The following is a 19,347-nucleotide window of genomic DNA, read 5'->3' on the forward strand; positions in this document are numbered from 1 at the left end:
GTTCACGTGCACCGAGTCGACACACTAACGATAGTTTGTCACGTTCCACGGTTTTAATTGGAACGATCCAGCCTACATCGAGAAAGAAGGTGGCGAGAGGGGTAGCCAGCGACGGCCTCGAGTACCGGCCGCAAGTGGAACGAGTCTCGGACGGTCGTTGCTCGCAACAACCTTCTATCCTGTTATTAAATATATTATATAAAAGCGCAAGAAACGAGACTCGATTTGCCGCGAACGTTCTACTTCGATTCGCTCGGATCGATTTAGAATTAGTTGGAAACTGCCAGATAGAGGACTACCAGACGGAATTCCATAAAACGAATGGTGGATATTAGACACAGACGAGATCTAAGCTCGACTTTCCCGACGATTTCACGTCCGCTTACTCAGCGATTGTATCGGACGCGCGTCGCTGTAATCTCGTCGAATTCGACGACCTTGCGACGACAAGGAACAAAAGTATTTACGGCTCTACAGAACGTACAGAGTGTAGAGCGCGATTAATCACGGTGCAAGTTGCGAGAGGGCGATTTCTCGTGTAACGGCAAATCATTTTTCGTTTCTGTTCGCGATCCGCGATCGATCGATCTCGGATCCGGATATCCGCGTGTCGTCGCTCGCTCCGAAACGTACCTACGAAGCCTCGCGTCGACTCTGTCTGAACGCGTCGCTCTACGCTTTCCACTTACTTTCGCACGGAGGATCGCGATTTTCATTACATCCGCTTAAAACGTTCGTAAAACGTTTGTCACTCGCTTCGATATGTAGATACACTGTTCGAAGTCCTCGAGCATGGACACGCGTCTATGACTCACCCGGTATTATACAACTCGATTTATCGGCCTTCCGCGACATTAATCGACCGTGTTGGTTATCCGGTAAATGTCAAGGTGATTGCCATCGTCTTTCCGACGAAGCTACGTACAGATGCCGATTCCTCGGGAATAATTGGCCATTTTGTTGTTCTCGCACGGTTACGATATATTGGAAGCAATCGGCTGCTTATATATACGATATAACGAAACATACGTATCTTGTACTAAGTTGCCCTGGGAAAATTCTTTAGGAAAATTTGGTAAATAGCGATATAACGAAACGCGGTAAAAGTAGCAACCGCGGTAAAAGATAGGTGGAAAGTAATAGTAAAATATTAATCACGTTCGAGAATAAAGTTTGTAACGCGTATTACAAATCAACTTGCGTAACGAAATTACTCTCGAGCGCTGGTAAATGCGCGTATTACAATAAGTATAATAACATTTGCCACAAACCACGAGAACGGCAATGTTCGAGCTGTTGGGAACGAAGGAAAGGCAAGAAAACGTTAGCAGGTGGGCGAATTCGACTTTATGGGGCGTTTCACCGCGGCAAATGGGTTTCAACGATAAACCACAATAAGACGTATTTGGCCAGAAAAACGTGTTTCTCGATAAATCAGCCGGGTTCGTGCAACTTTCAAAAATTTGTATTTCACTCTGTATTCGGTTTTACTACCTTGCCTCGCGTTCCACCGCGTATCTTGCATTTTTCGACGTTAATTAATTTGCTTCTAATCGACTAAAGTCGTTTCTTCGAATTGCTCGAAGAATTATCGTTTTCACGCAGCCTTATACTTACTTTACATACTTTGATAGTTTCTGCTCTTTCTAGATATATTTACGAAACGTTAGATTTTGTTATAATCGATAATAACGATCGACGCAGTTTGTTTTAACGTAGAACAGGCGGTTTCTTTCTTTCCTTCGTTTCTCTTTCCTTCCTTTCTTTTCTCTTCATTTTTCTTTAAGGGAAACGCGTAAGGCTTCGAACGAAATGCTTTGTATCGTATGATCGATCTATTTCCGTGGCACGTATCGCGCGTAAACACGTAGCAAAATAAGTTTCTGGCGCAGGTATGTTTACAATAGCGTGCATCGTTTACCACCGCTGGATCGATAGCTTTCCAACATACGGCCTTTACACTGACCTACATATCGGACGTAACGGTGGCCGTTGGTTGGCGCGCAACGAAACCATGTGCTCGCTACCATCGACCGTGTAACCCTATCTACGCAATGGCGTTTCCCGTGCTCTTTCACATACTCCGGATAAAATACGTTTTACTACGTTGTAACGTTTAATTTTGCAGCAGAAACTAGCGAGAATGCACGGTGACAAGAGTGACAAGCGCGAACCGAGTACCGAAGTTTGAAAACTTCGATATCGCATTGCGAATTTTTACAAATCCGTGGTCTAGTTGCGAGATTCGAAGAAGAATTTGAAAACGCGTAAAGTAAGATGGTGTTTCGTAATAGCGCAGTGGAGCTGGCTTCCTGAAAGAACAAAACCCGCAACCATATCGCAACACCGAAGAGAAAGAGAAAGTGGATTTTGTCACGTATGTAGCTTACACGCGAGTAACTGATTTTCAGAATGTACGTTGAGAGATTAAATCCTTGAAAAAAAAAAAAAAAAAAAAGAAAAAGGAAGGTTTTACATCCTTGCACCTTCAACTTCGCCTTTCGATATTTAGCTAGCAAGACCTCGAGACATCTTGTAACTTGGAATTAAACGCGATGATCGAAAAACAAATAAAAATCAAATTACGAAATATCGAACGAACTTTGCTACTTTAATCGACGGAAACACTTCTTACGTTGCTAGTAGTAGTACGACTGCACGTTTTTTCTACACTTTGTACCGTGGCACAAGCGTAAACCTTGGTCAAGACACCTTGTCGAGATCTGTTCGGCAAATCAAGCTGTATTTGCTTTGATTCTCCGGGTTTCTGAGACGTTATTACGTAAGTTGCCGACTATCGACGATGACTAATCATTGCCATTGAAACCCGATACCGACCTAAATCCAAAAGCACGAACGGCGATGGGTCGAAGGAGATAAAGAAAAAATGCGGATTTTTTCGTTCGTTTCGTAACGTACGGCTTCGATGGCAAAGAGGTTCGTTGTAAGAAAAGTGAAAGTGGCGAGTCTCCGATTAAACGCCTCTATCAATCAAAATTAGCGAGTTCCTCGAAGCAATTAAACGTTGTGCACAAAATCGATTACAATACGCGATAAATTAGTTGCACCGCGGATGGAGATTTTCATCGATTTTCATAGGATCGAAATTGGTGCCAGTTGAAACGTTCGGTCGGCAAAAGGAGAATTTTTGCGTTTTGCGTAGAGTGCTTTGTAGATTTCGGAAAGTTGTCGGCAGAAGTCTCGCGTCGATAGTTTAATTTATGTGGCAAAGTGAAATGCGATTAGCGATAGCACGAGCTTAGTTTGTATTCATTCAGGAAAGTTGCTCGAATAGTTTGCATTGGATCGAAATTTCCTTGTTTTAATTTCTGAAATATTCGAATATTTTATGTCGGGAAGATTTGATCATTTTGCCAAAATTTGTACATATTACGCGAGGCGTTTGGATTCGTCGAATGATCAAAATTTTAATATCGAAAAAGAACTCAACGAAACACGACAGATTTATTAAAGGACGTCTTCCGTCCTTGATACTTTGGTCGCGAATAATCGCATACTGAATACCACGTTGCTCTGCTGACTTTGCAGTTTCTCTCTCTCTCTTTCTCTCTCTCTCTCTCTCTCTCCCTCTCTCTCTCTCTCTTTCTCCAGGATCGTGATTACTTTCTAGTTCAAGGGATCATCGAGATACGACGTAGATGCGACGATCTCTAGCCGCTAGAACACGACGAACTTGTGAATTACGATTGAAATTCAGCGGTCATGGAACGAGTTTCCACTTTCTTTTTCGTTTATCGTTCGGTTCGACGTGGCAAGGACATTTAATGGGAAATCGAAAGAGTAACTGGTCAATTTTTTGGCGCTACGAGAAATCTCACTCGAGCAAGATGCACCTATGAGTTACGATTGAAATGCGGCGGTCGTGCAACGAGTTTCCACTTTCTTTTTCGTTTACGACTCGATTCGATCGTGAGAATATTTTACGAAGCGTCGAAAAACGCTTGTCCATATTTCTCGAACTTTGTTCGTTTGGTTATTTCGAACATTGCAATCCTACGGAGGGGAATTACGAGAGAACACGAAGAAATAAATCGAGAGAGATTTCACGGATGGTTTATCGCGAAGAGGCGCACTCTCGATAGGAGAATTCCGGCTAAAAGTAAAATCCCTCTCAGCGATACCAAATAATTTCTATCTAGTTATCTATAGTATTCTAGCTATACATTTCTACAGATATCGATCGAGTTTACGTAAAATTAATTTGCAAGCAGCACGCAACGCGTCAGAGAACAAACGCGTGGTAAAGAGGCGAACGATTCGATTCTTTTAGAAAAAGACGATCTCTCGCGAGATGATTCCTCGGATAACGTTTCGAGAAAATGATCCAACTGAATCGCGTGATGGCAGAGCGCAGCGATCCATACGGATGCGGGTGAAACCTTCGACTAACGTACTTCCTGAATCCTTTCTTTTCGTTTATTTCGCGCACCTTCTTCCCATACGTTTCTTTGCCTTACGCGTTGCATTCGTCATTTTCGCGAAAATAGCGACGCTCGATCGACCATCGTAACGCGATTCGCGCGTCTCGCGATTGCGCGCGGTTGTCGAAGTTTTGATCGTGCTTGCAAGAGCGTGTTGCGCGTTGCGTTTTGCGTCACAAGCAGCCGTACATCGAACGCTTCCTGCGATAAACAACGCGTATCTCGGCAAGAAGATTTTCAAATATCTCCAAGGCAGGCAAAAGTTCCATTCCATTCTAATCTCGCGTTAAAGCACCGTCTATTCGAGATATCATCGGAAATCGTCTGAAAATGCAAGCTACTCGCCGCGTAATTGCCCATTAATAAATCGCGTCTCTCATTTTCTTCGTCGAGATAGCAATGCCACTTAACTCGATGTGATCGAACGAAAGCCTGGAACAGGTAGGTCGCTGCTCCCTTCCGATCCATCGACGATATTCTTCATTTTGAAATTTCGAAAGAAAAGAAATTAAGGCGAAGCCGTGGAACCGTCGCGACTTTTCCGATTTCGATGCTACTTGAACTTTGACGAATACTTTGATGTTGCGAGGCTCGACGTTTTCAACGTATTTCTGCTTCGCGTGTAAGCGTCGGTGGTCGCGGCCATAGTTTCCCAGACACAGCGGAGTGCCGTATTATCCGAGATGCTTCGAGTCTTAACTTCGAGCGAGTACAGTCCTTATCGACGTGGAAAACGAATAATTGGTATTATTTTACGAAATAGAAGAAGCGCTATTGTTTCGAAAGCGCTATTGTACCGGTTATTGTTATTATTATTATTATTACTATTATTATTACCGTTGTGGTCGTTGTGATTATTATTACAACGAAATATAGAAGCTTTTTTTACAGCCTCGTATAGCCGGTTACCTCGTAAGCATCTCGTAAGCTCTATTCGACGTTCGTTTATATACCGTGCTGTAAAGACAAAAGATAAGAGTTACGTTATACCCGCCTTATACGTCCGCCTTAAGCCGTTACGGACGCACGATCATAAGCTGAATTCACTGTAGCGGTACCGATAGCTTTTTGCCAATATCTCGAAAACTACGGCAGATATAACGAATCGCTTTTATCCTTGTTCCATCGTGGGATTTTAGGAAAGTTGAAATATCGGTTAATCGAGTATAAAACTAAACAGGCGATAAATAACCGAATAGTATTTGTTTCGAATAGTATTTGAAAAGCTTGTTTCGAGATGTCGAGCGTTTCAGGCTTGCAAGTAGGAAACGCTAAAGACTGAAAACGAAGCGGAGAAATCAGGAAACCGACTCGTGGAGAAATATTCGTTGGACGTTGCGAAAGAAACGTAAGGATTGTAAAAAGAGCAAAGCAAGTAGTGGTTTCGGACGTGTAAAATCGGAAACTAGCCTCTTCCTGGCGAAAATTACTCGATGGTTAAACCCGTTAACTCGTGCTCCGGCGGCGGAAAACACAGAACGTAATTCGGCGATCGTTGCTGCGTTCGTCGGCGTTAAAGGACGCAAAACAGATGCAATTCACGCAATCACGAAGAAATCTGCTCGTTCGATTTCGATTCCACCAGTCACTCTCAGCTCGTTTCCTAGTTCCACGGAGATCGTAAACGTTTCTTTTTAACTTTGTCCGCTCGTTACTTTCGTTTTGAGTTTTTTTCTGAAAGTATCGTTCTCTCGTGCTCGGCAACCGATTTTCGAACATTGTACTTTAACGTTGAAATCGTCGTATATTTTGTAGGCAAACGTTTGCTTCCTTATTCCGCTATTAATTATTATTATCGAGTATCGTAAAAATATCGATCGTATATTTCTAGAAAAGATCTCAGCGTTGAAAGTAATCTATCCATATTACGTTCCAAGAGTAAATAAACTTGAACAACGGTTAACAGTTTTTTAATTACACGCCAATTAACTTAATAATTTCGCAACGTTTTTTACCAAACTCTTCCGTCTCGATAAGAACGTTATTCCTCGAATTTCTGTACCTTAACGGTTAATTATCGTCGAAGACGAGACTCGCTTCTCGCTTTTTGATCTTTTGTTTTATCGCGTAATCGATCTTTCTAGTTTCCAGCCGAACGTAGATCGTCGGAAAATTGCTAACAAAACTGACATCGCGTTTTCTTCGTTCCAAATCTTACTTCGGGTTCTATCGTCCTTTTATCCACCGAATTGTCCTTACGATGATCGAACATCGTAAATTACATCATCCTGTCGTACGCGTCACGACACAACGAAAGAACGTGAACGCTATATCCCTTTCGGATCTTTCAGAATCTATGCGCGTGTACGCACGCAAAGAAGCAAAGCGTTACGCTCGTACAACCCTCGTGCAACGAACTATCGACGAATAAATGGGATAAAGTTGAAATTTAGTTAGGATTTGAAATTTTCGAAAAATGCAGAGAAACGTTTGAACGATAAAAGGGAGAACGATCGTCGATAAGATGACCTGTAATCTCCTGTAAGCTGGCCAGATGTTTCTGGCGGCGTGGTCCGCTTCGATCGCGTAAGATAAATACGTATATTATTCGTCGACGATTTAGAGTGGCCAGACGAAGAGTCTAGAATCTAGAATCCTTTGATACACACGCCTACGTGCACGTAGGCATGTCTCTGGAGAAAGTATGAAACACTCGCTAGTGTAACCCGTAAGCCTGGCTTTAGAGAGGCCTGCTGCTCTTTCCTCGCTAGCATTGGAAAATTTGTGCTGATTTATTTCTGTCGTAGCTTCGGTTTTTCTAGATGTCACGACCCTTCCATCAGCTTCGATGTGGTTTTCTCGCGTTTGTAAAATAGACGTACAGTTGGTTCGTTAAACGTTCGATTTCTAACGATTTACATTTCGTTAAAAGCTAGGCAGTTTATATATCGATGTTCGAATATTAAAAAGTAGGGGTACACGCGTAAGTGCTAAACTATCTAACCAAAACGGTATACACGAATGTTAGAAAATTTGAGATAACCTACATCGGTAATACCTGTAAGGAGAATTGGTTGTAACGTTAGAAAATTCACGTATGTAAATGTTAAAAAGTAAGAAATTTGCGTATATAGATACTAAATTTACGTACGACTCGTAACGATGACAAACTTGAACTTTGGACGATAAATAAATATTTCTTCCGCAGCTTTGTATCGTCGTGAAAAACGGTATTACACTCATTGGCGTTTGACGTTCGATATTGACATAAACGGATCTTTCATCTCTAACGATACAACGCTGATCGTAAGTGAACACGCATCTCGTACGTCGCGTTATTGCTAAAAAAAGAGGAAACGTTCTTGTACTCGATAAACGTCGAGCGCCAATATATTATAGCTTTGGGCAGCCGAGTTACAAAAATCAATTTGCGATTCCAGTTTTCGTGAAAATCGCACAACGGCGCGATTTTATTACTTCTACCCTCGACGAGGTTGTGGCATCTTTTGGCGGACGTCTCGAAAGCTAAGAGGCAGCTTTTTATAGAATTCGAATCGACGTAAAAGCGATACGAAACGTAACGGGGAAACGTAAGCTACCGCTATCGTATAATCTATTTTCATTTCTAATAATATAATTTCTGTAATTGTAACTTAAATGTAGCTTTATTTACGTTCGAATGACATAAATGTAAACGAGTTCACATTTTTTACTATACTAGAGATGTCTTAGCGCCGCCTTCGAGATTTGTAGTGTATTTGGTACGCTGTTTCGTAACAAAATGGGTAATTAAAAGTAATCTAATCGTTTGTACGTATGTGTCTAGATAAAATACAAATAAGATAGAGATTTATTATATTACAAGCAAAAACCTGGGCAAACAAAGCGGAAGAAACAAGGGCGAATGGATAGCGGCGACGTGATCATCCGGGACGAAAACAGGTACAAAGGAGGAATCGATTTATGTTTTGGAAACGTCTCGTACGAAAGAAAACACGTTGCCTTTGCCACGACCAGCACGCTATCCACGTTCCGATATAGTCGAAAATTGTATTTCGGAAATATGTTATAGCAAATACGTAAGCAACGATTTACGTTTCGATACGCGTTAACTTGCAGCATCGCTCGTTCGATTATATTTAACCGACGTGTCGGCAGAAAGACACGCTCTGATAGTTTAAAAGAATTGAAAGACAAATTACGTATTCCACGATGCGAGCAGAGTATCCGAGGAAGGAGTATAGAGGAAAAGATCGATGATAGCCAGATACGGTTGTGGGGAAAGGGTTAGACGATTGTGAGTAAAGGAAAGGAGAAGAACGATAGATTACGTGGACAGAGGGGGGAAGAGAACCGACGGAATATCACGTAGAAATGGTAAAAAGGATAGCGGGTCGAGTAAGATTTGCGAATATTCCAATTATCTCAAGTATCGTTATTTGCCATTAAAGTATCGTATCGGTGTGTACACTTGGCGCTCTTTTTACGCGATTCTCTCTTACCTCGCCTTTATCTATCGTTCGTTTATCGTCTATTCGCTTTTACACGATTGTTTTTCCGACGCGCGTTAAAAGAGTCTCGGGCACCTTCGACTTGAAATTAGAAATCGATAATAACGAAGAGCGTTAGGTGGGAGCGAATGGTACGCGAAAGAATGGCTATGAGCGAGCGGCAGTACGTAAGTGAGATACGTATGTAGTTTCGAACGGCGAACGAACGAATTATGACTACGATCGAAGTTGATAAAAAAAAAAACGGAAGATAATAACGAGAAAGGATAAGGAGAAATACGACCAACCGATAACCTGGGACGTCGTTTCGCTGTAATATCTCGTACGTTCTGCGCGATTTCAAAGGATACGATAAAAGGATATAACGAGGAATTAAAGAGAATCGCTGGTAGAAAACTTGTATACTTTACGACGCAGTCGAAATTCGTGAAAAAGAGAAGCAGAGGATGCCGAATTCCGACGTGCCACCTTTTATTTGTAAAGAAAACTCGATGTTCCGTTCGTATCGGATAGATGGTACGGACAAGACTTTTATATTTTTCTCTGCAGAGACGACGTTAAACACCGTGCACCGTCTTCTAGCGTTATTAATAACTATTTCGAACAGGGAATTGATATTCATCTCGATGTGGTATACGTGGTCACGTTCGAATATATCGATACCGTTGCAAGTTGTTTATTACGCGCTTCGAAATATCCTGTTGGCCAATGTTGCCGAAAACAACGCCAGAAACCACGACACCACGCTACGAACGCCATTTAAACTCTCGTTTGACAGCGTGCCACGAATTCGAATCGTCACGAATGGAAACAGCGAACGTGATTCGAATGGACGAATGATTTTGATGCTGTTTTATCCAACGATCCGGTGTTGGTTGGATCCGATTGAACGATACAGTTATCAAGGTCAGTTACCGGCGAGATCGACGCAAGAACATGCGATTCGTGATTTTGTAACGTTGCTCGATGCACCGTGAACGAGATTCGGATGTATAACGAGTCGTTTAACGTTCGTTTTATTCGTTGCACGTATACGTATTCGTAATACTACGAATCTAAGATCTATCCGCTTTAATTCGTTTCGATGAAACCAAACGAACTAACGACAAAATTAACTAACTAACCAACGAAACTAACGACAAAAGGAAACACGATACGGGTTTACTAATTTCCGCTAGTAACGCGCAAAATAAATTAAACCGATCGAAACGAAGAATTCCAATTTTTTAGTATCTTCGAAATAAAAGACTTATATTTTGCGGAATATAGAGCATCGTGTATTTTTCTACAGAGATACGTCGGATCTAAGGAAGATTAAAATTTCTAATTTCTCTTACGAAAATAGACGCTCGTTCGAATTGTTCGAATTGTATAAAAATCGTAGAGGAAAGCATTAATCAGCCGATCGTCGTGCATTCATCGTGACTGTTGCTTTCACCTTTATACACTCGGTATTTCGCCAGCTGTACTGTTACTTCGTCCTCTAAACCATCCATTAAATCCTTCGTTCACCGCGAACCTGATGCGGAAACCTGCTACCACTGTTCGATGCTCGATGATCTCGCGGCCCTGACACTCGCGCTCTCCACTCTGCTATGTGGTTACTTTAATTACAGTTAACAACGATCGTTATCATATCTGACGTCGTCAAACAGATTTGAAACGCAGTTATAAAATTTACACCAATTATACGTGTTTATACAACGATCGTTTTCATCCCGACTAACGGAATTTATTTACCGAATATTTAGAGGCTCCTAGTGTTGGGTAGTTAGTAGCCAGAATACCGTTGTACATTTTACACTCGTGTAACAAATATTTTAGTATACCTCCGATTATCCTACCATCGTTCTATTATCCGTATTATCCTACTATATTCACAGTCTACTTACAACCTTCTTTCCAAGCACCATTAAATTCAGAAATGCTTTATCTTGCTAGCGAATCTGAATATCCCGAAGAAATTTGCAAGAAATTGCAAGTTCAATTTCTTCGTTTCAATTTCCTTTATTTATCAATTTGTGGGCTTAACTCGACGCACGAATTCCGTATATTTTCGACACGTTGCCTTCGATATATTGCCACGATGCATTGCGATATACATTTACCAAAACGTTTAACTTTTGCGAAATATCGTATCGTGTTTGCCAACTTCTTTTCCGGCGATATTAGCCAGGTCATTCGCATCGTCGACAATTTGGTAGCTTACGAAAATCTTATCTCGATCGTTGTACAGAAATCCGTTGAAATCGATCTCGTTGAAACAAAACGATTAGGTATTTCGGCCACCGGTGTAAGTTGCCAATCGTCGTGTTAATCGCTGTAATTGTCTTCTTTAACGGGATCGCTGCTACGTTTCACGAATTCGCAGACAGATCTGTTCCTCTCGCTAGTTTCGTAGCCTCCGATTTAGACACAAAGTTCTTAAAAACCGGTTAAAATGTTTTCTTCGGCCGGACATTTTCGTCGCCGATCGTTGATCTTCCGATACCAATTTTGTCCGGAGCTCGTATTTAAAACCGATACGGTGCGGTTAAGCGTCTCTTCTCCGGCAAATATTATCGGAAAAACGGTTCTACTCACATTTTTCAAGTGCGTCTATCATGTCACAGGCTCACGTGTCTCTCGGTCTCATCGTGACGATGACTACTACTGCTGCGGCCCAATGTCAGCCGAAAAACGCTCGAGTGTTCGGTCGGTGTGGTAATTCACATGACAGTCGGTATACCGTGGTATACCGATGGCAAACTGTTCGCGAGCTTCCGTTTTCCGTGCAACGAAGACTCTCGACCGACGAAAGAGAGAAATCGATATCGACCGGATCCTATCGAAAGGATGCGACGCGGTGAGAGGCCGACTCTCGACTGAACTCGGCGAGCGTGCAGCCTTGCAACTTTAACGTTCCGAAATCTCCAGTCCACCACCTGGTTGTTCTCCTGCGAATGGTGGGGAATGCAGACAGATTCGCCGATGCGGTGTACTCCTCGGAATAATTGGCTGGTATTCCTCGATCTTGCTTGCAATTCGTTTTAAAGAGAACGGCGTGGTCCGAACTTGTTTATCAGTTTCTTTAAACCAGATACGCTACGTTTACACGCAACGTACCGAGGAGCGTGGCAACGATATGGACAGATTTTGAAATTCCGATTTCTTTTCTTCCGACCTTTTCTACGTTTGCTTCGGCGAGTCAGGCAATCGTACACAGGGTTAGTTGCGGCTTGAGTTTCACGAGTTACAGTATCGAACAAACGCGATCGCAAATTCTACGACGAAACGATCTCGTAATGGTCAAATTTGTTCGCGAATATTCCGTAATGGAACGCGATCTTGATAAAGGATTATATAAATCAAAATGTCTGTTTCTTATTACATATCGTATCAAGCTTGGACAGTTCGAGGCTTCGTGCTTGCGTCTACTTGATCCACCACCGTAGTAGCGTTATTGGCGGTTCGGTTTATTCTTCATGCGGCAAATTCGACGACCTTGATCGAGAAGATATCCTACTTCCTCTTCCTGTTCAACGATCAGGAAACACATTGTTAGGCGTTCCATCAACGCACGATGTTACATAGTCGGAATATTACCAATTCCTTCGAAGCGATTGTAACTTAACGTGTCCTAGCAACGGGTGTTCCGTGTTTGACAAACTTGAGTAATACTAAACAGCGTTATTAGCGCGAATTCGTGTCATGCTCTCGATCGAGTCGACGAATTAGATACCCGTACGGGCTGTGCCGTGGAAAAATAGGCAAAGCTATCGTACGTGTAAGCGAATATGTAGCGGAGAATTATATTTTAAGTAAAAATATGCTAAAGCGGAAGAATCAGACTAGACGAGGAAAAAAGTAGAATCTTATATTTACGGGATGAGCGATGAATTGGGCCTGAAAATTCAATTTTTGCACGGGGGGTGGAGTACTATATGAAATACCGCATGACAGAAATATAACAAAAGTATAATAAAATTGATGGTCCTCGACGAGAAAAAAGGGCTATAATCTTTTCATTTTCGCTATCGAGAGAAATATCTCTTTTTCGATATTTTTACTTTACCGTGTTACCATTTCGTTATGGCTATTTTCATGGCTGCAGTTTCTCTCGGAGCAAGCAGCGCGTTTAACGACAAATGTTTTCCGATCGTAAAAGCGAAAGAATTCGATGGTGCAACAGAGAAATTCTCGAGAAATTACTTAAATAGTAGTCTTTCGTTCCATTAACGCTAGCATTAGGCTTTACGATAACGAAACGTTGTTTCTCTTCGTGGCGAAACACAACTACGTGTACTTTGAAACAGTTTAAATTTTACTTTAAAATTAGCTTTTCATTTATATAGCCGATATACCCGAGCCTCTAATTGCTTCGAACCAAACCATTTTTCGTTCGATTCTTTGGACGATTTGGAAAATTGACTTTACGCAAATTGAAATAAAGATAAAAGGATAACGATTTTAAACGACGAACGATTCTAGCTAATTCGTTAATTTAGTTGGTTTAGGTTCGGCGATCAACGAACGAATTACGAGAGATCGTAATTATTTAAAAAGAAATCGTTATCGTTAATCTTCTTCGTATTTCCTAAGTCATATTTTTCATAGTTTCTTCGGACTTGAGAGTGGAATAACGAGGGAAATAAATGAAATAACGCGCGAGCACGACGAGTCCTTTTAACAGCTACGACAAACACTTTGGAGTAAAAAAACGTCGCTCGGGCCAATGAGAGCGCAAACGTCGTGCGTTCTTTTACATAATCAGACAGACTTGGCGCGTAAACTAGAAATCGCGAAGCGGCGAGGTAATTGAATCGAATTGAATTGAATAAAACCGCGCGCGGAGCACTGACTTTCTCTCCGGATCACGTAATAAGTCCGAAATATTATACGTACGCGCGCATATGTCCAAGTTATGTCATCCTACGGTTTCTTCCCTTTCGTTTTTCTCCCTTTGGTTCGAAAGTAAAACGTCGCATTCGACTCGCCTCTCGGAAAAACAACGACGCGATTTGCGTGCTCGATAATCGGTGCCCGATAATCGTGTAACGTCAATTCACATCGGAGACCAGGCCACACATCACGGACAGGATGTCTGCACGTCCTTGGCGCGTACCCTCGATAGTCTCAAGTACCCACCACCTCGATAGTCTCAAGTACCCTCTTGGAATTTTCCCTTTTGGAGTTAAGGTCCTTCGGACCAAGCGAGTATCTCATGTCTTAGATTTCCTTTTACGTTTATCGTTTACCACGCGTTAGCATGGAAAGTTGGTTTTCCTCGCATGCGGTATGTTCCGTTGGCGACTTTCTCGCGAGAGCGGCTGAAACCCTTCCTGATCCACCAACCCTCTTATTATCCAATCGGAGACGATGTCTACTGCCCTCGTTTCCTTAAGCAAAATTGTCATCGACGAATCCGATAGTCCCGTGTCCTCGGACACACCCACCCCTCGGACACAGTATCGTCAGTAAGACTCGCTTATTCCGTATCCTTGGAATAGTCAACGTATCTTTATCGGTCTCTACCCTTGTAACAGTCGCGTACCTAACGCATCAGTGTAACTAAGTTTTATATAACGTGGTTGGAGTGAATTGTGATTTATGTTAATTCAGCGTGTATTCCGTTGCGATTGCTGAATTCGTAACAAAGTTTAATTAAAACAAAATTAACCTCTACTCCGCGATCCTTTTCGATACCCGCCCAGCTCGGCTCCCTCCTCTGCAAATTCCCTTTTCAAGATTATCCTTGAACACCACACAAACCTTTTTACCGAAATCTCATCGCATCTATAAATCTTCCTTCCGAAATACGTAACCTTGCACTTGTACACTTCTGTAACGTTACGTTTATTAGCCAAGCCTGTAATAGGCGAGAGCGTAGCGCAAGAATGACGGTAATAAGACAAAAAAAAAAAAAAAATAATACTTTATTAATCGTGGAAGGGGGCACTTTATCGCTCTCCTCTGACTCCGCCACCGTACCTATCCACGAGTGCGAATCGCAGGGTCACCGATCTGCAAATGGCAGAAAGAAACAGATTTGCGTCGCACGAAAGCAGCCGCCAAGGTGAAAGAAACACGCGGGCATAATCACGGTGAAAGGAAGCTCCGCCATTGCTCTGCGCCGGAACCAAAGCTATTATTCCAGCCAGATGACAGAGACAGACTGCGGAAAACCGCTCCGCGACGTTTGTAAAGGTCGCGTTTTTCCGCTCGAGCAAGACCGTTTGCGTGCGTGTCTCGCGTCTTTCATAGCGTCTCTATGAGTCGAACGAGGACGAGGTTTGTTTTCTTTCCTCCAGGCTAAATTACTACGAACCTCGTTGCAAGAAGATTGACGTTACCCGAGGATGAAAGCTGAGATTTGCATAGTGCGACGTTCAGTCGGATGGCATCGTGGGAATTCTAACGGAGAGCTGTATCGTACGGTATTGTGTGGCAGGCTCTGTCTGCTTGGGATCTCGCTCTCTCGCTTCTCACCCGCTCTTCTGTCACGATTTTTTAGTTTGCGTTTTGAGAAAACGCTCGTCGTTACCACGCTAAGCTCGCTATGTTATGCGCGTTTATGGGAAATTTAAAGGAACAAAGATTTTTTCCGCTTCGCAATCGGCGCTATTTTACGATTCTTCCTCTTTCGCGATTCTCCTTACTTCGTAACGCTTCCTACCTTGTCTCGTAATTTCTTCATTGTTATCGTTTTTTCACGCCTACCGTTCTTCCTAAATTTTCTAGTTTCACGAACGGGTCCTCTGTGATTTCTCCTGCGCTACGATTCCTCGTAGAGCAAATAGAACTGTACGGAATTATATCGAAGTGGGATAACGGGATGTAGGGAAAGAAAACTCGTCGGGTGACAAAGAAACGTTAAGAATGACAAAGGGGATGGTTGACATTTTCATTTCTGACAACTTTACGACTTTCTCGGTAATTGGCGATTGCTCGTTAATCGAACGTCGTTAGGCGATAACTTTCAGAAGGATTCGCGTGGCCAGAGAACAGCAGCGTCCGATTGATTTACTACAAAGTTTACTCGCGTCGCGTCAAACTTTGAGACGAGATAAAGATCGAAAAGAGAAACTCGGGTCAATGCGCCAAACGGTCGCGTGCAAATCGTCGGACCGTTGATTGCCGATTATGCGACTAATCGATTATCGAAAAATGAGTAGTTCCGATTGAAAGTAATCCTATTGAAAAAGTAAAAAGTAAGATATTTATATCCTTTGCTGCTATTTGGAAAAATTATGTTCCTTTGAGTTTGAATTACGGTCCGCTGGAAAGTTTAGAATATCAGATACTACTTTTATTTATATTCATCTTCGCGTATAGATAGCTTCTTCTTCTGAAAAGTTACATTTGAAAAACATCGTTACAAAGGTGCGCTACGAATTATTAGAAAAAAGTATATTTATTTCTTAAAAAATAAGTGGTACAATAGGCAACGAGTAAATGGTAAGAACTGTTCGCTCGTAACGTTACAACGTCGACGATTAATCTCATACGGTAGTGCGTGAAAAGCGAAATCTTGACAGCCAGAGTTACTACGAGTCTCTCGGAAGCTAAATTCGTAAGAAGCAAATTGTACCGATGGTCGATTTAAAGATGTTCGTCGTTCGAAAGATGTCCCTAGGTTGAGACCACGTTCAGCCGAGCTATTTGACAATTCTTGGTCGTCAAGATCTTTGGTTGCTTGGCGAGCAGAGCTTTCGATTCGTCAGGACACACGGTAATGCTAGATTAAACAGAAAGAAGATCTCGCAACTGTATATATCAAAGTTGCGCGCGGATATCCTTGGTAACGATCGGACGTCGTTAGAAAAGATCGACATAAACGTCGCCTACGAGCGACGGTATACCTGCGACGTACTCGAAATCATCGTTATAACGCGATACGTACCTGTGAGCGGCCTCCAAACTCTCGACGCTCAACGAGTCGATATAGACGCGAGGCGTGTGCAGAAGCCTCCACGTGAGCGGATTGAAAACAGAGACTCGGTACTCCCACGAAATTTCCACTGATTCCAGTTTGCCAACCACGTCACCAAGCAGTACCACAGTGTGAGTGCTACCTGGTTCGTAGTACGTCGATTGAGAACTGAGCGGCATTCTCCCTGACTTTTCTCCATTTTGTCCAATTACTTTAAGCACGAAAGTTCCAACTTCGCCACCGTGGTCCACGCTCTCGTTCGTCTTCGAGACGTTGACCACGACTTTGTAATGACCTCCTGCAAGTTTATTCGCCTCTTAACGATTCTTGGACGACCGTTGATTTCGTTTCTTCGAATAACGAGCCAATAATAATAAAGTTATATCGTACGTACGTCGCTGTACGTCGCACAATATATAAAAGAGATATACTAACTGCAAAACGGTTTGGTGGATCCAGTCATCGAGTAGACGGATGCGTGGTAGTTTCCGGGTTGAGCGTCTAATCCGAACTTGGGACAGTACTGATTCACGCAGTCGAAGCAACTGCCTTCTAGAAACTTGTCCCAAGAGGGGCAAGGAACCGTCAGAAACGAACAGTTCGTGTTGATACTCTCTATGAAATATTCGTAACTGCGGATGTGATTGCAGCCGACGAATCTCTTTATCCCTGAAATCCACAGTTTCATCTATTTACCTATTTATCATTCTTCGAAAAAGTTTATACCCGAGCCTCTCGCAACGGCAGTGTCCGAACCTCGCTATCCAAATAACCCGAAGGTTCTACCATTCGACCGTTTAGCTGCTAACAGACATCCTGTACTAGTTTAACACCGTTTTTTCGTGTAGCTATCGTAATACGTATCGGGACGTAATACGATATTTATTTCTATTTAGTAGAATTCATTCGTTGCTTGATAGATACGACGATTCGAATCAGGCTCGTAGCAGACTACATCCATTGATAACGTCAACAGGCTAATTCGAATTATATTTACGATCGAAAGATACTATCGTGGACGGTTGAGATCGAGAAAGCGAGAGAAGCTAGCTTACCACGGAAGAAGCTGCCGTGTTCCAAGGTGATAAAATTGAGAACACCCTCGTTGCAACCAGGTTGATTGCGACCACCGTTCGGATAGAAATCGATATGCGCGACAGGTTGAGTGATGCCGAGGCCGCCGCTGATAAAAGGATTGCAATCGGTGTGGATAGCTGTGACGAAGGTGGCATCGGTCGGATCGAGCCGAACCATCGTCGACGTGTTGCTGAAATGCGGTTCGGCAGGATCGAGGCCTTGGAACAGAGAAACCAAACGGACGTGAGAGGCTTCGTTGATCGTTGCTGCAACCGTACACACTTTCGTCGCTTCGCCCGTTTCCGTCGCGTTCTACTTGTATTGCGTATGTGCCTCGCCGTGCAAACAGTTTCCCATCGGTCGTAGGAAATTCTTAAAACGATGGAGAATTCCACGGAATTTTCAGCAAATTCTGCGGAATGTCGTCGAGTGGCTACGAGTTCTAACGGAAACAGGCTTTTCGCGAATCCCGATGATCAATTCCTATTTTCACTGACTCGATTATTTTACGAATTTTCTCGTAAATCAGGAAAAGTTGTATAATTTAGTGGTAATCGTCGATAATTCTTCTTCTATCGCTTAACCTTTCGATCTATTATCTCGTCGGACCGGGCAATCGTTTCCGCTGTTGCGCAACGTTGTTCGCTACGTTACGACGATGCACGTAACTATTACGCGACGCTTATGTTTTCCGAGGCTAATGAACGTAGTATATAGCCAATAACGTACAGTTGCTCACGAAAGTAGTATTCCTACTTGTTGTGTTATTGTGCGTTTAAGATGGCTACTTACCATGGTGGCTGCATACTAATTTTCTACCGCTAGGTTACGTATCAAATATTTTCTCGTACGATAGAACTTTAACAGCGCGCAATTTCTACGAAACATCGTGTATTTAATTTTATTCGAATTTTATTTCGTATTTTAATTCGTTCCATTAAAAAATGATTATTTATATACTCTTTCGCGTATTAGCGACGATACGCTCGTATTATCTCGCGTATCACTTCGAGCACATCTTGAGATCGAAACTCGCAAAATACCCCGAAACCTTATCGCCATTTCCCAACTCACCCTCGCTTCAACTACGTCTATTTAAACCACGATTATTACGTACCTATAAACTCTTTCGTATCTTACGATTACTAAACTATTTAAAAGTTGTTCCAATAGAAATCACCCGATATCACGGACATCCTTGTTCGCCTCGTCGACCCTTCTCCACTCACCCCTTTAAACAAGATGTATTTAAACCACGATTATTACGTACTTGCAAGGTCCTTCGTATTTCGTTGTTGATAAACCGTTCAATGTCCCGACAGAAACGTCCGAAGCATCGCGAATCCTCGTCATCCCCTTTCCAAACTCACCCCTTCGAGTCACCTTCTCCGAGCAACGCCACTTCTTATCCCTACGTGCTCCCTTGTTCCCTGTGTTTACCAAATCTCGTCTTCGGGCGTGTCTT

The 19,347-nt window shown here is 42.6% G+C and overlaps 2 protein-coding genes across 4 annotated transcripts in view; both read right to left on the reverse strand.

Moving 5' to 3' along the window:
* Positions 1-19,347, reverse strand: part of LOC100745181 (pancreatic lipase-related protein 2) — a 35,534-nt gene that overhangs the window by 11,285 nt on the left and 4,902 nt on the right. Inside the window, exon 3 of one of the 3 annotated variants that reach the window (XM_024369727.2) lies at positions 11,477-11,678. In XM_024369727.2, coding sequence (XP_024225495.1) covers positions 11,477-11,478 — 2 coding nt within the window. In that variant the 5' untranslated portion in view covers positions 11,479-11,678. Of the gene's footprint in view, positions 1-11,476; positions 11,770-13,777; positions 13,801-19,347 lie in introns of those variants that run through there. The other 2 variants (XM_012389173.2, XM_003491797.4) reach the window with 2 other exon arrangements.
* The window catches only part of LOC100741829 (pancreatic triacylglycerol lipase-like), a 9,313-nt gene continuing 6,174 nt past the window's right edge, over positions 16,209-19,347 (reverse strand). The window contains exons 5-8 of the mRNA XM_033322441.1: positions 17,861-18,100; positions 17,241-17,474; positions 16,776-17,103; positions 16,209-16,610 (exon numbers count right to left, since the gene is read on the reverse strand). Coding sequence (XP_033178332.1) covers positions 16,505-16,610; positions 16,776-17,103; positions 17,241-17,474; positions 17,861-18,100 — 908 coding nt within the window. The 3' untranslated portion in view covers positions 16,209-16,504. The remainder of the gene's footprint in view (positions 16,611-16,775; positions 17,104-17,240; positions 17,475-17,860; positions 18,101-19,347) is intronic.

This window comes from Bombus impatiens, unplaced genomic scaffold, assembly GCF_000188095.3.
Source record: "Bombus impatiens unplaced genomic scaffold, BIMP_2.2 scf_0637, whole genome shotgun sequence".
In the NCBI taxonomy this organism is placed as follows: Eukaryota; Metazoa; Arthropoda; class Insecta; order Hymenoptera; family Apidae; genus Bombus; species Bombus impatiens.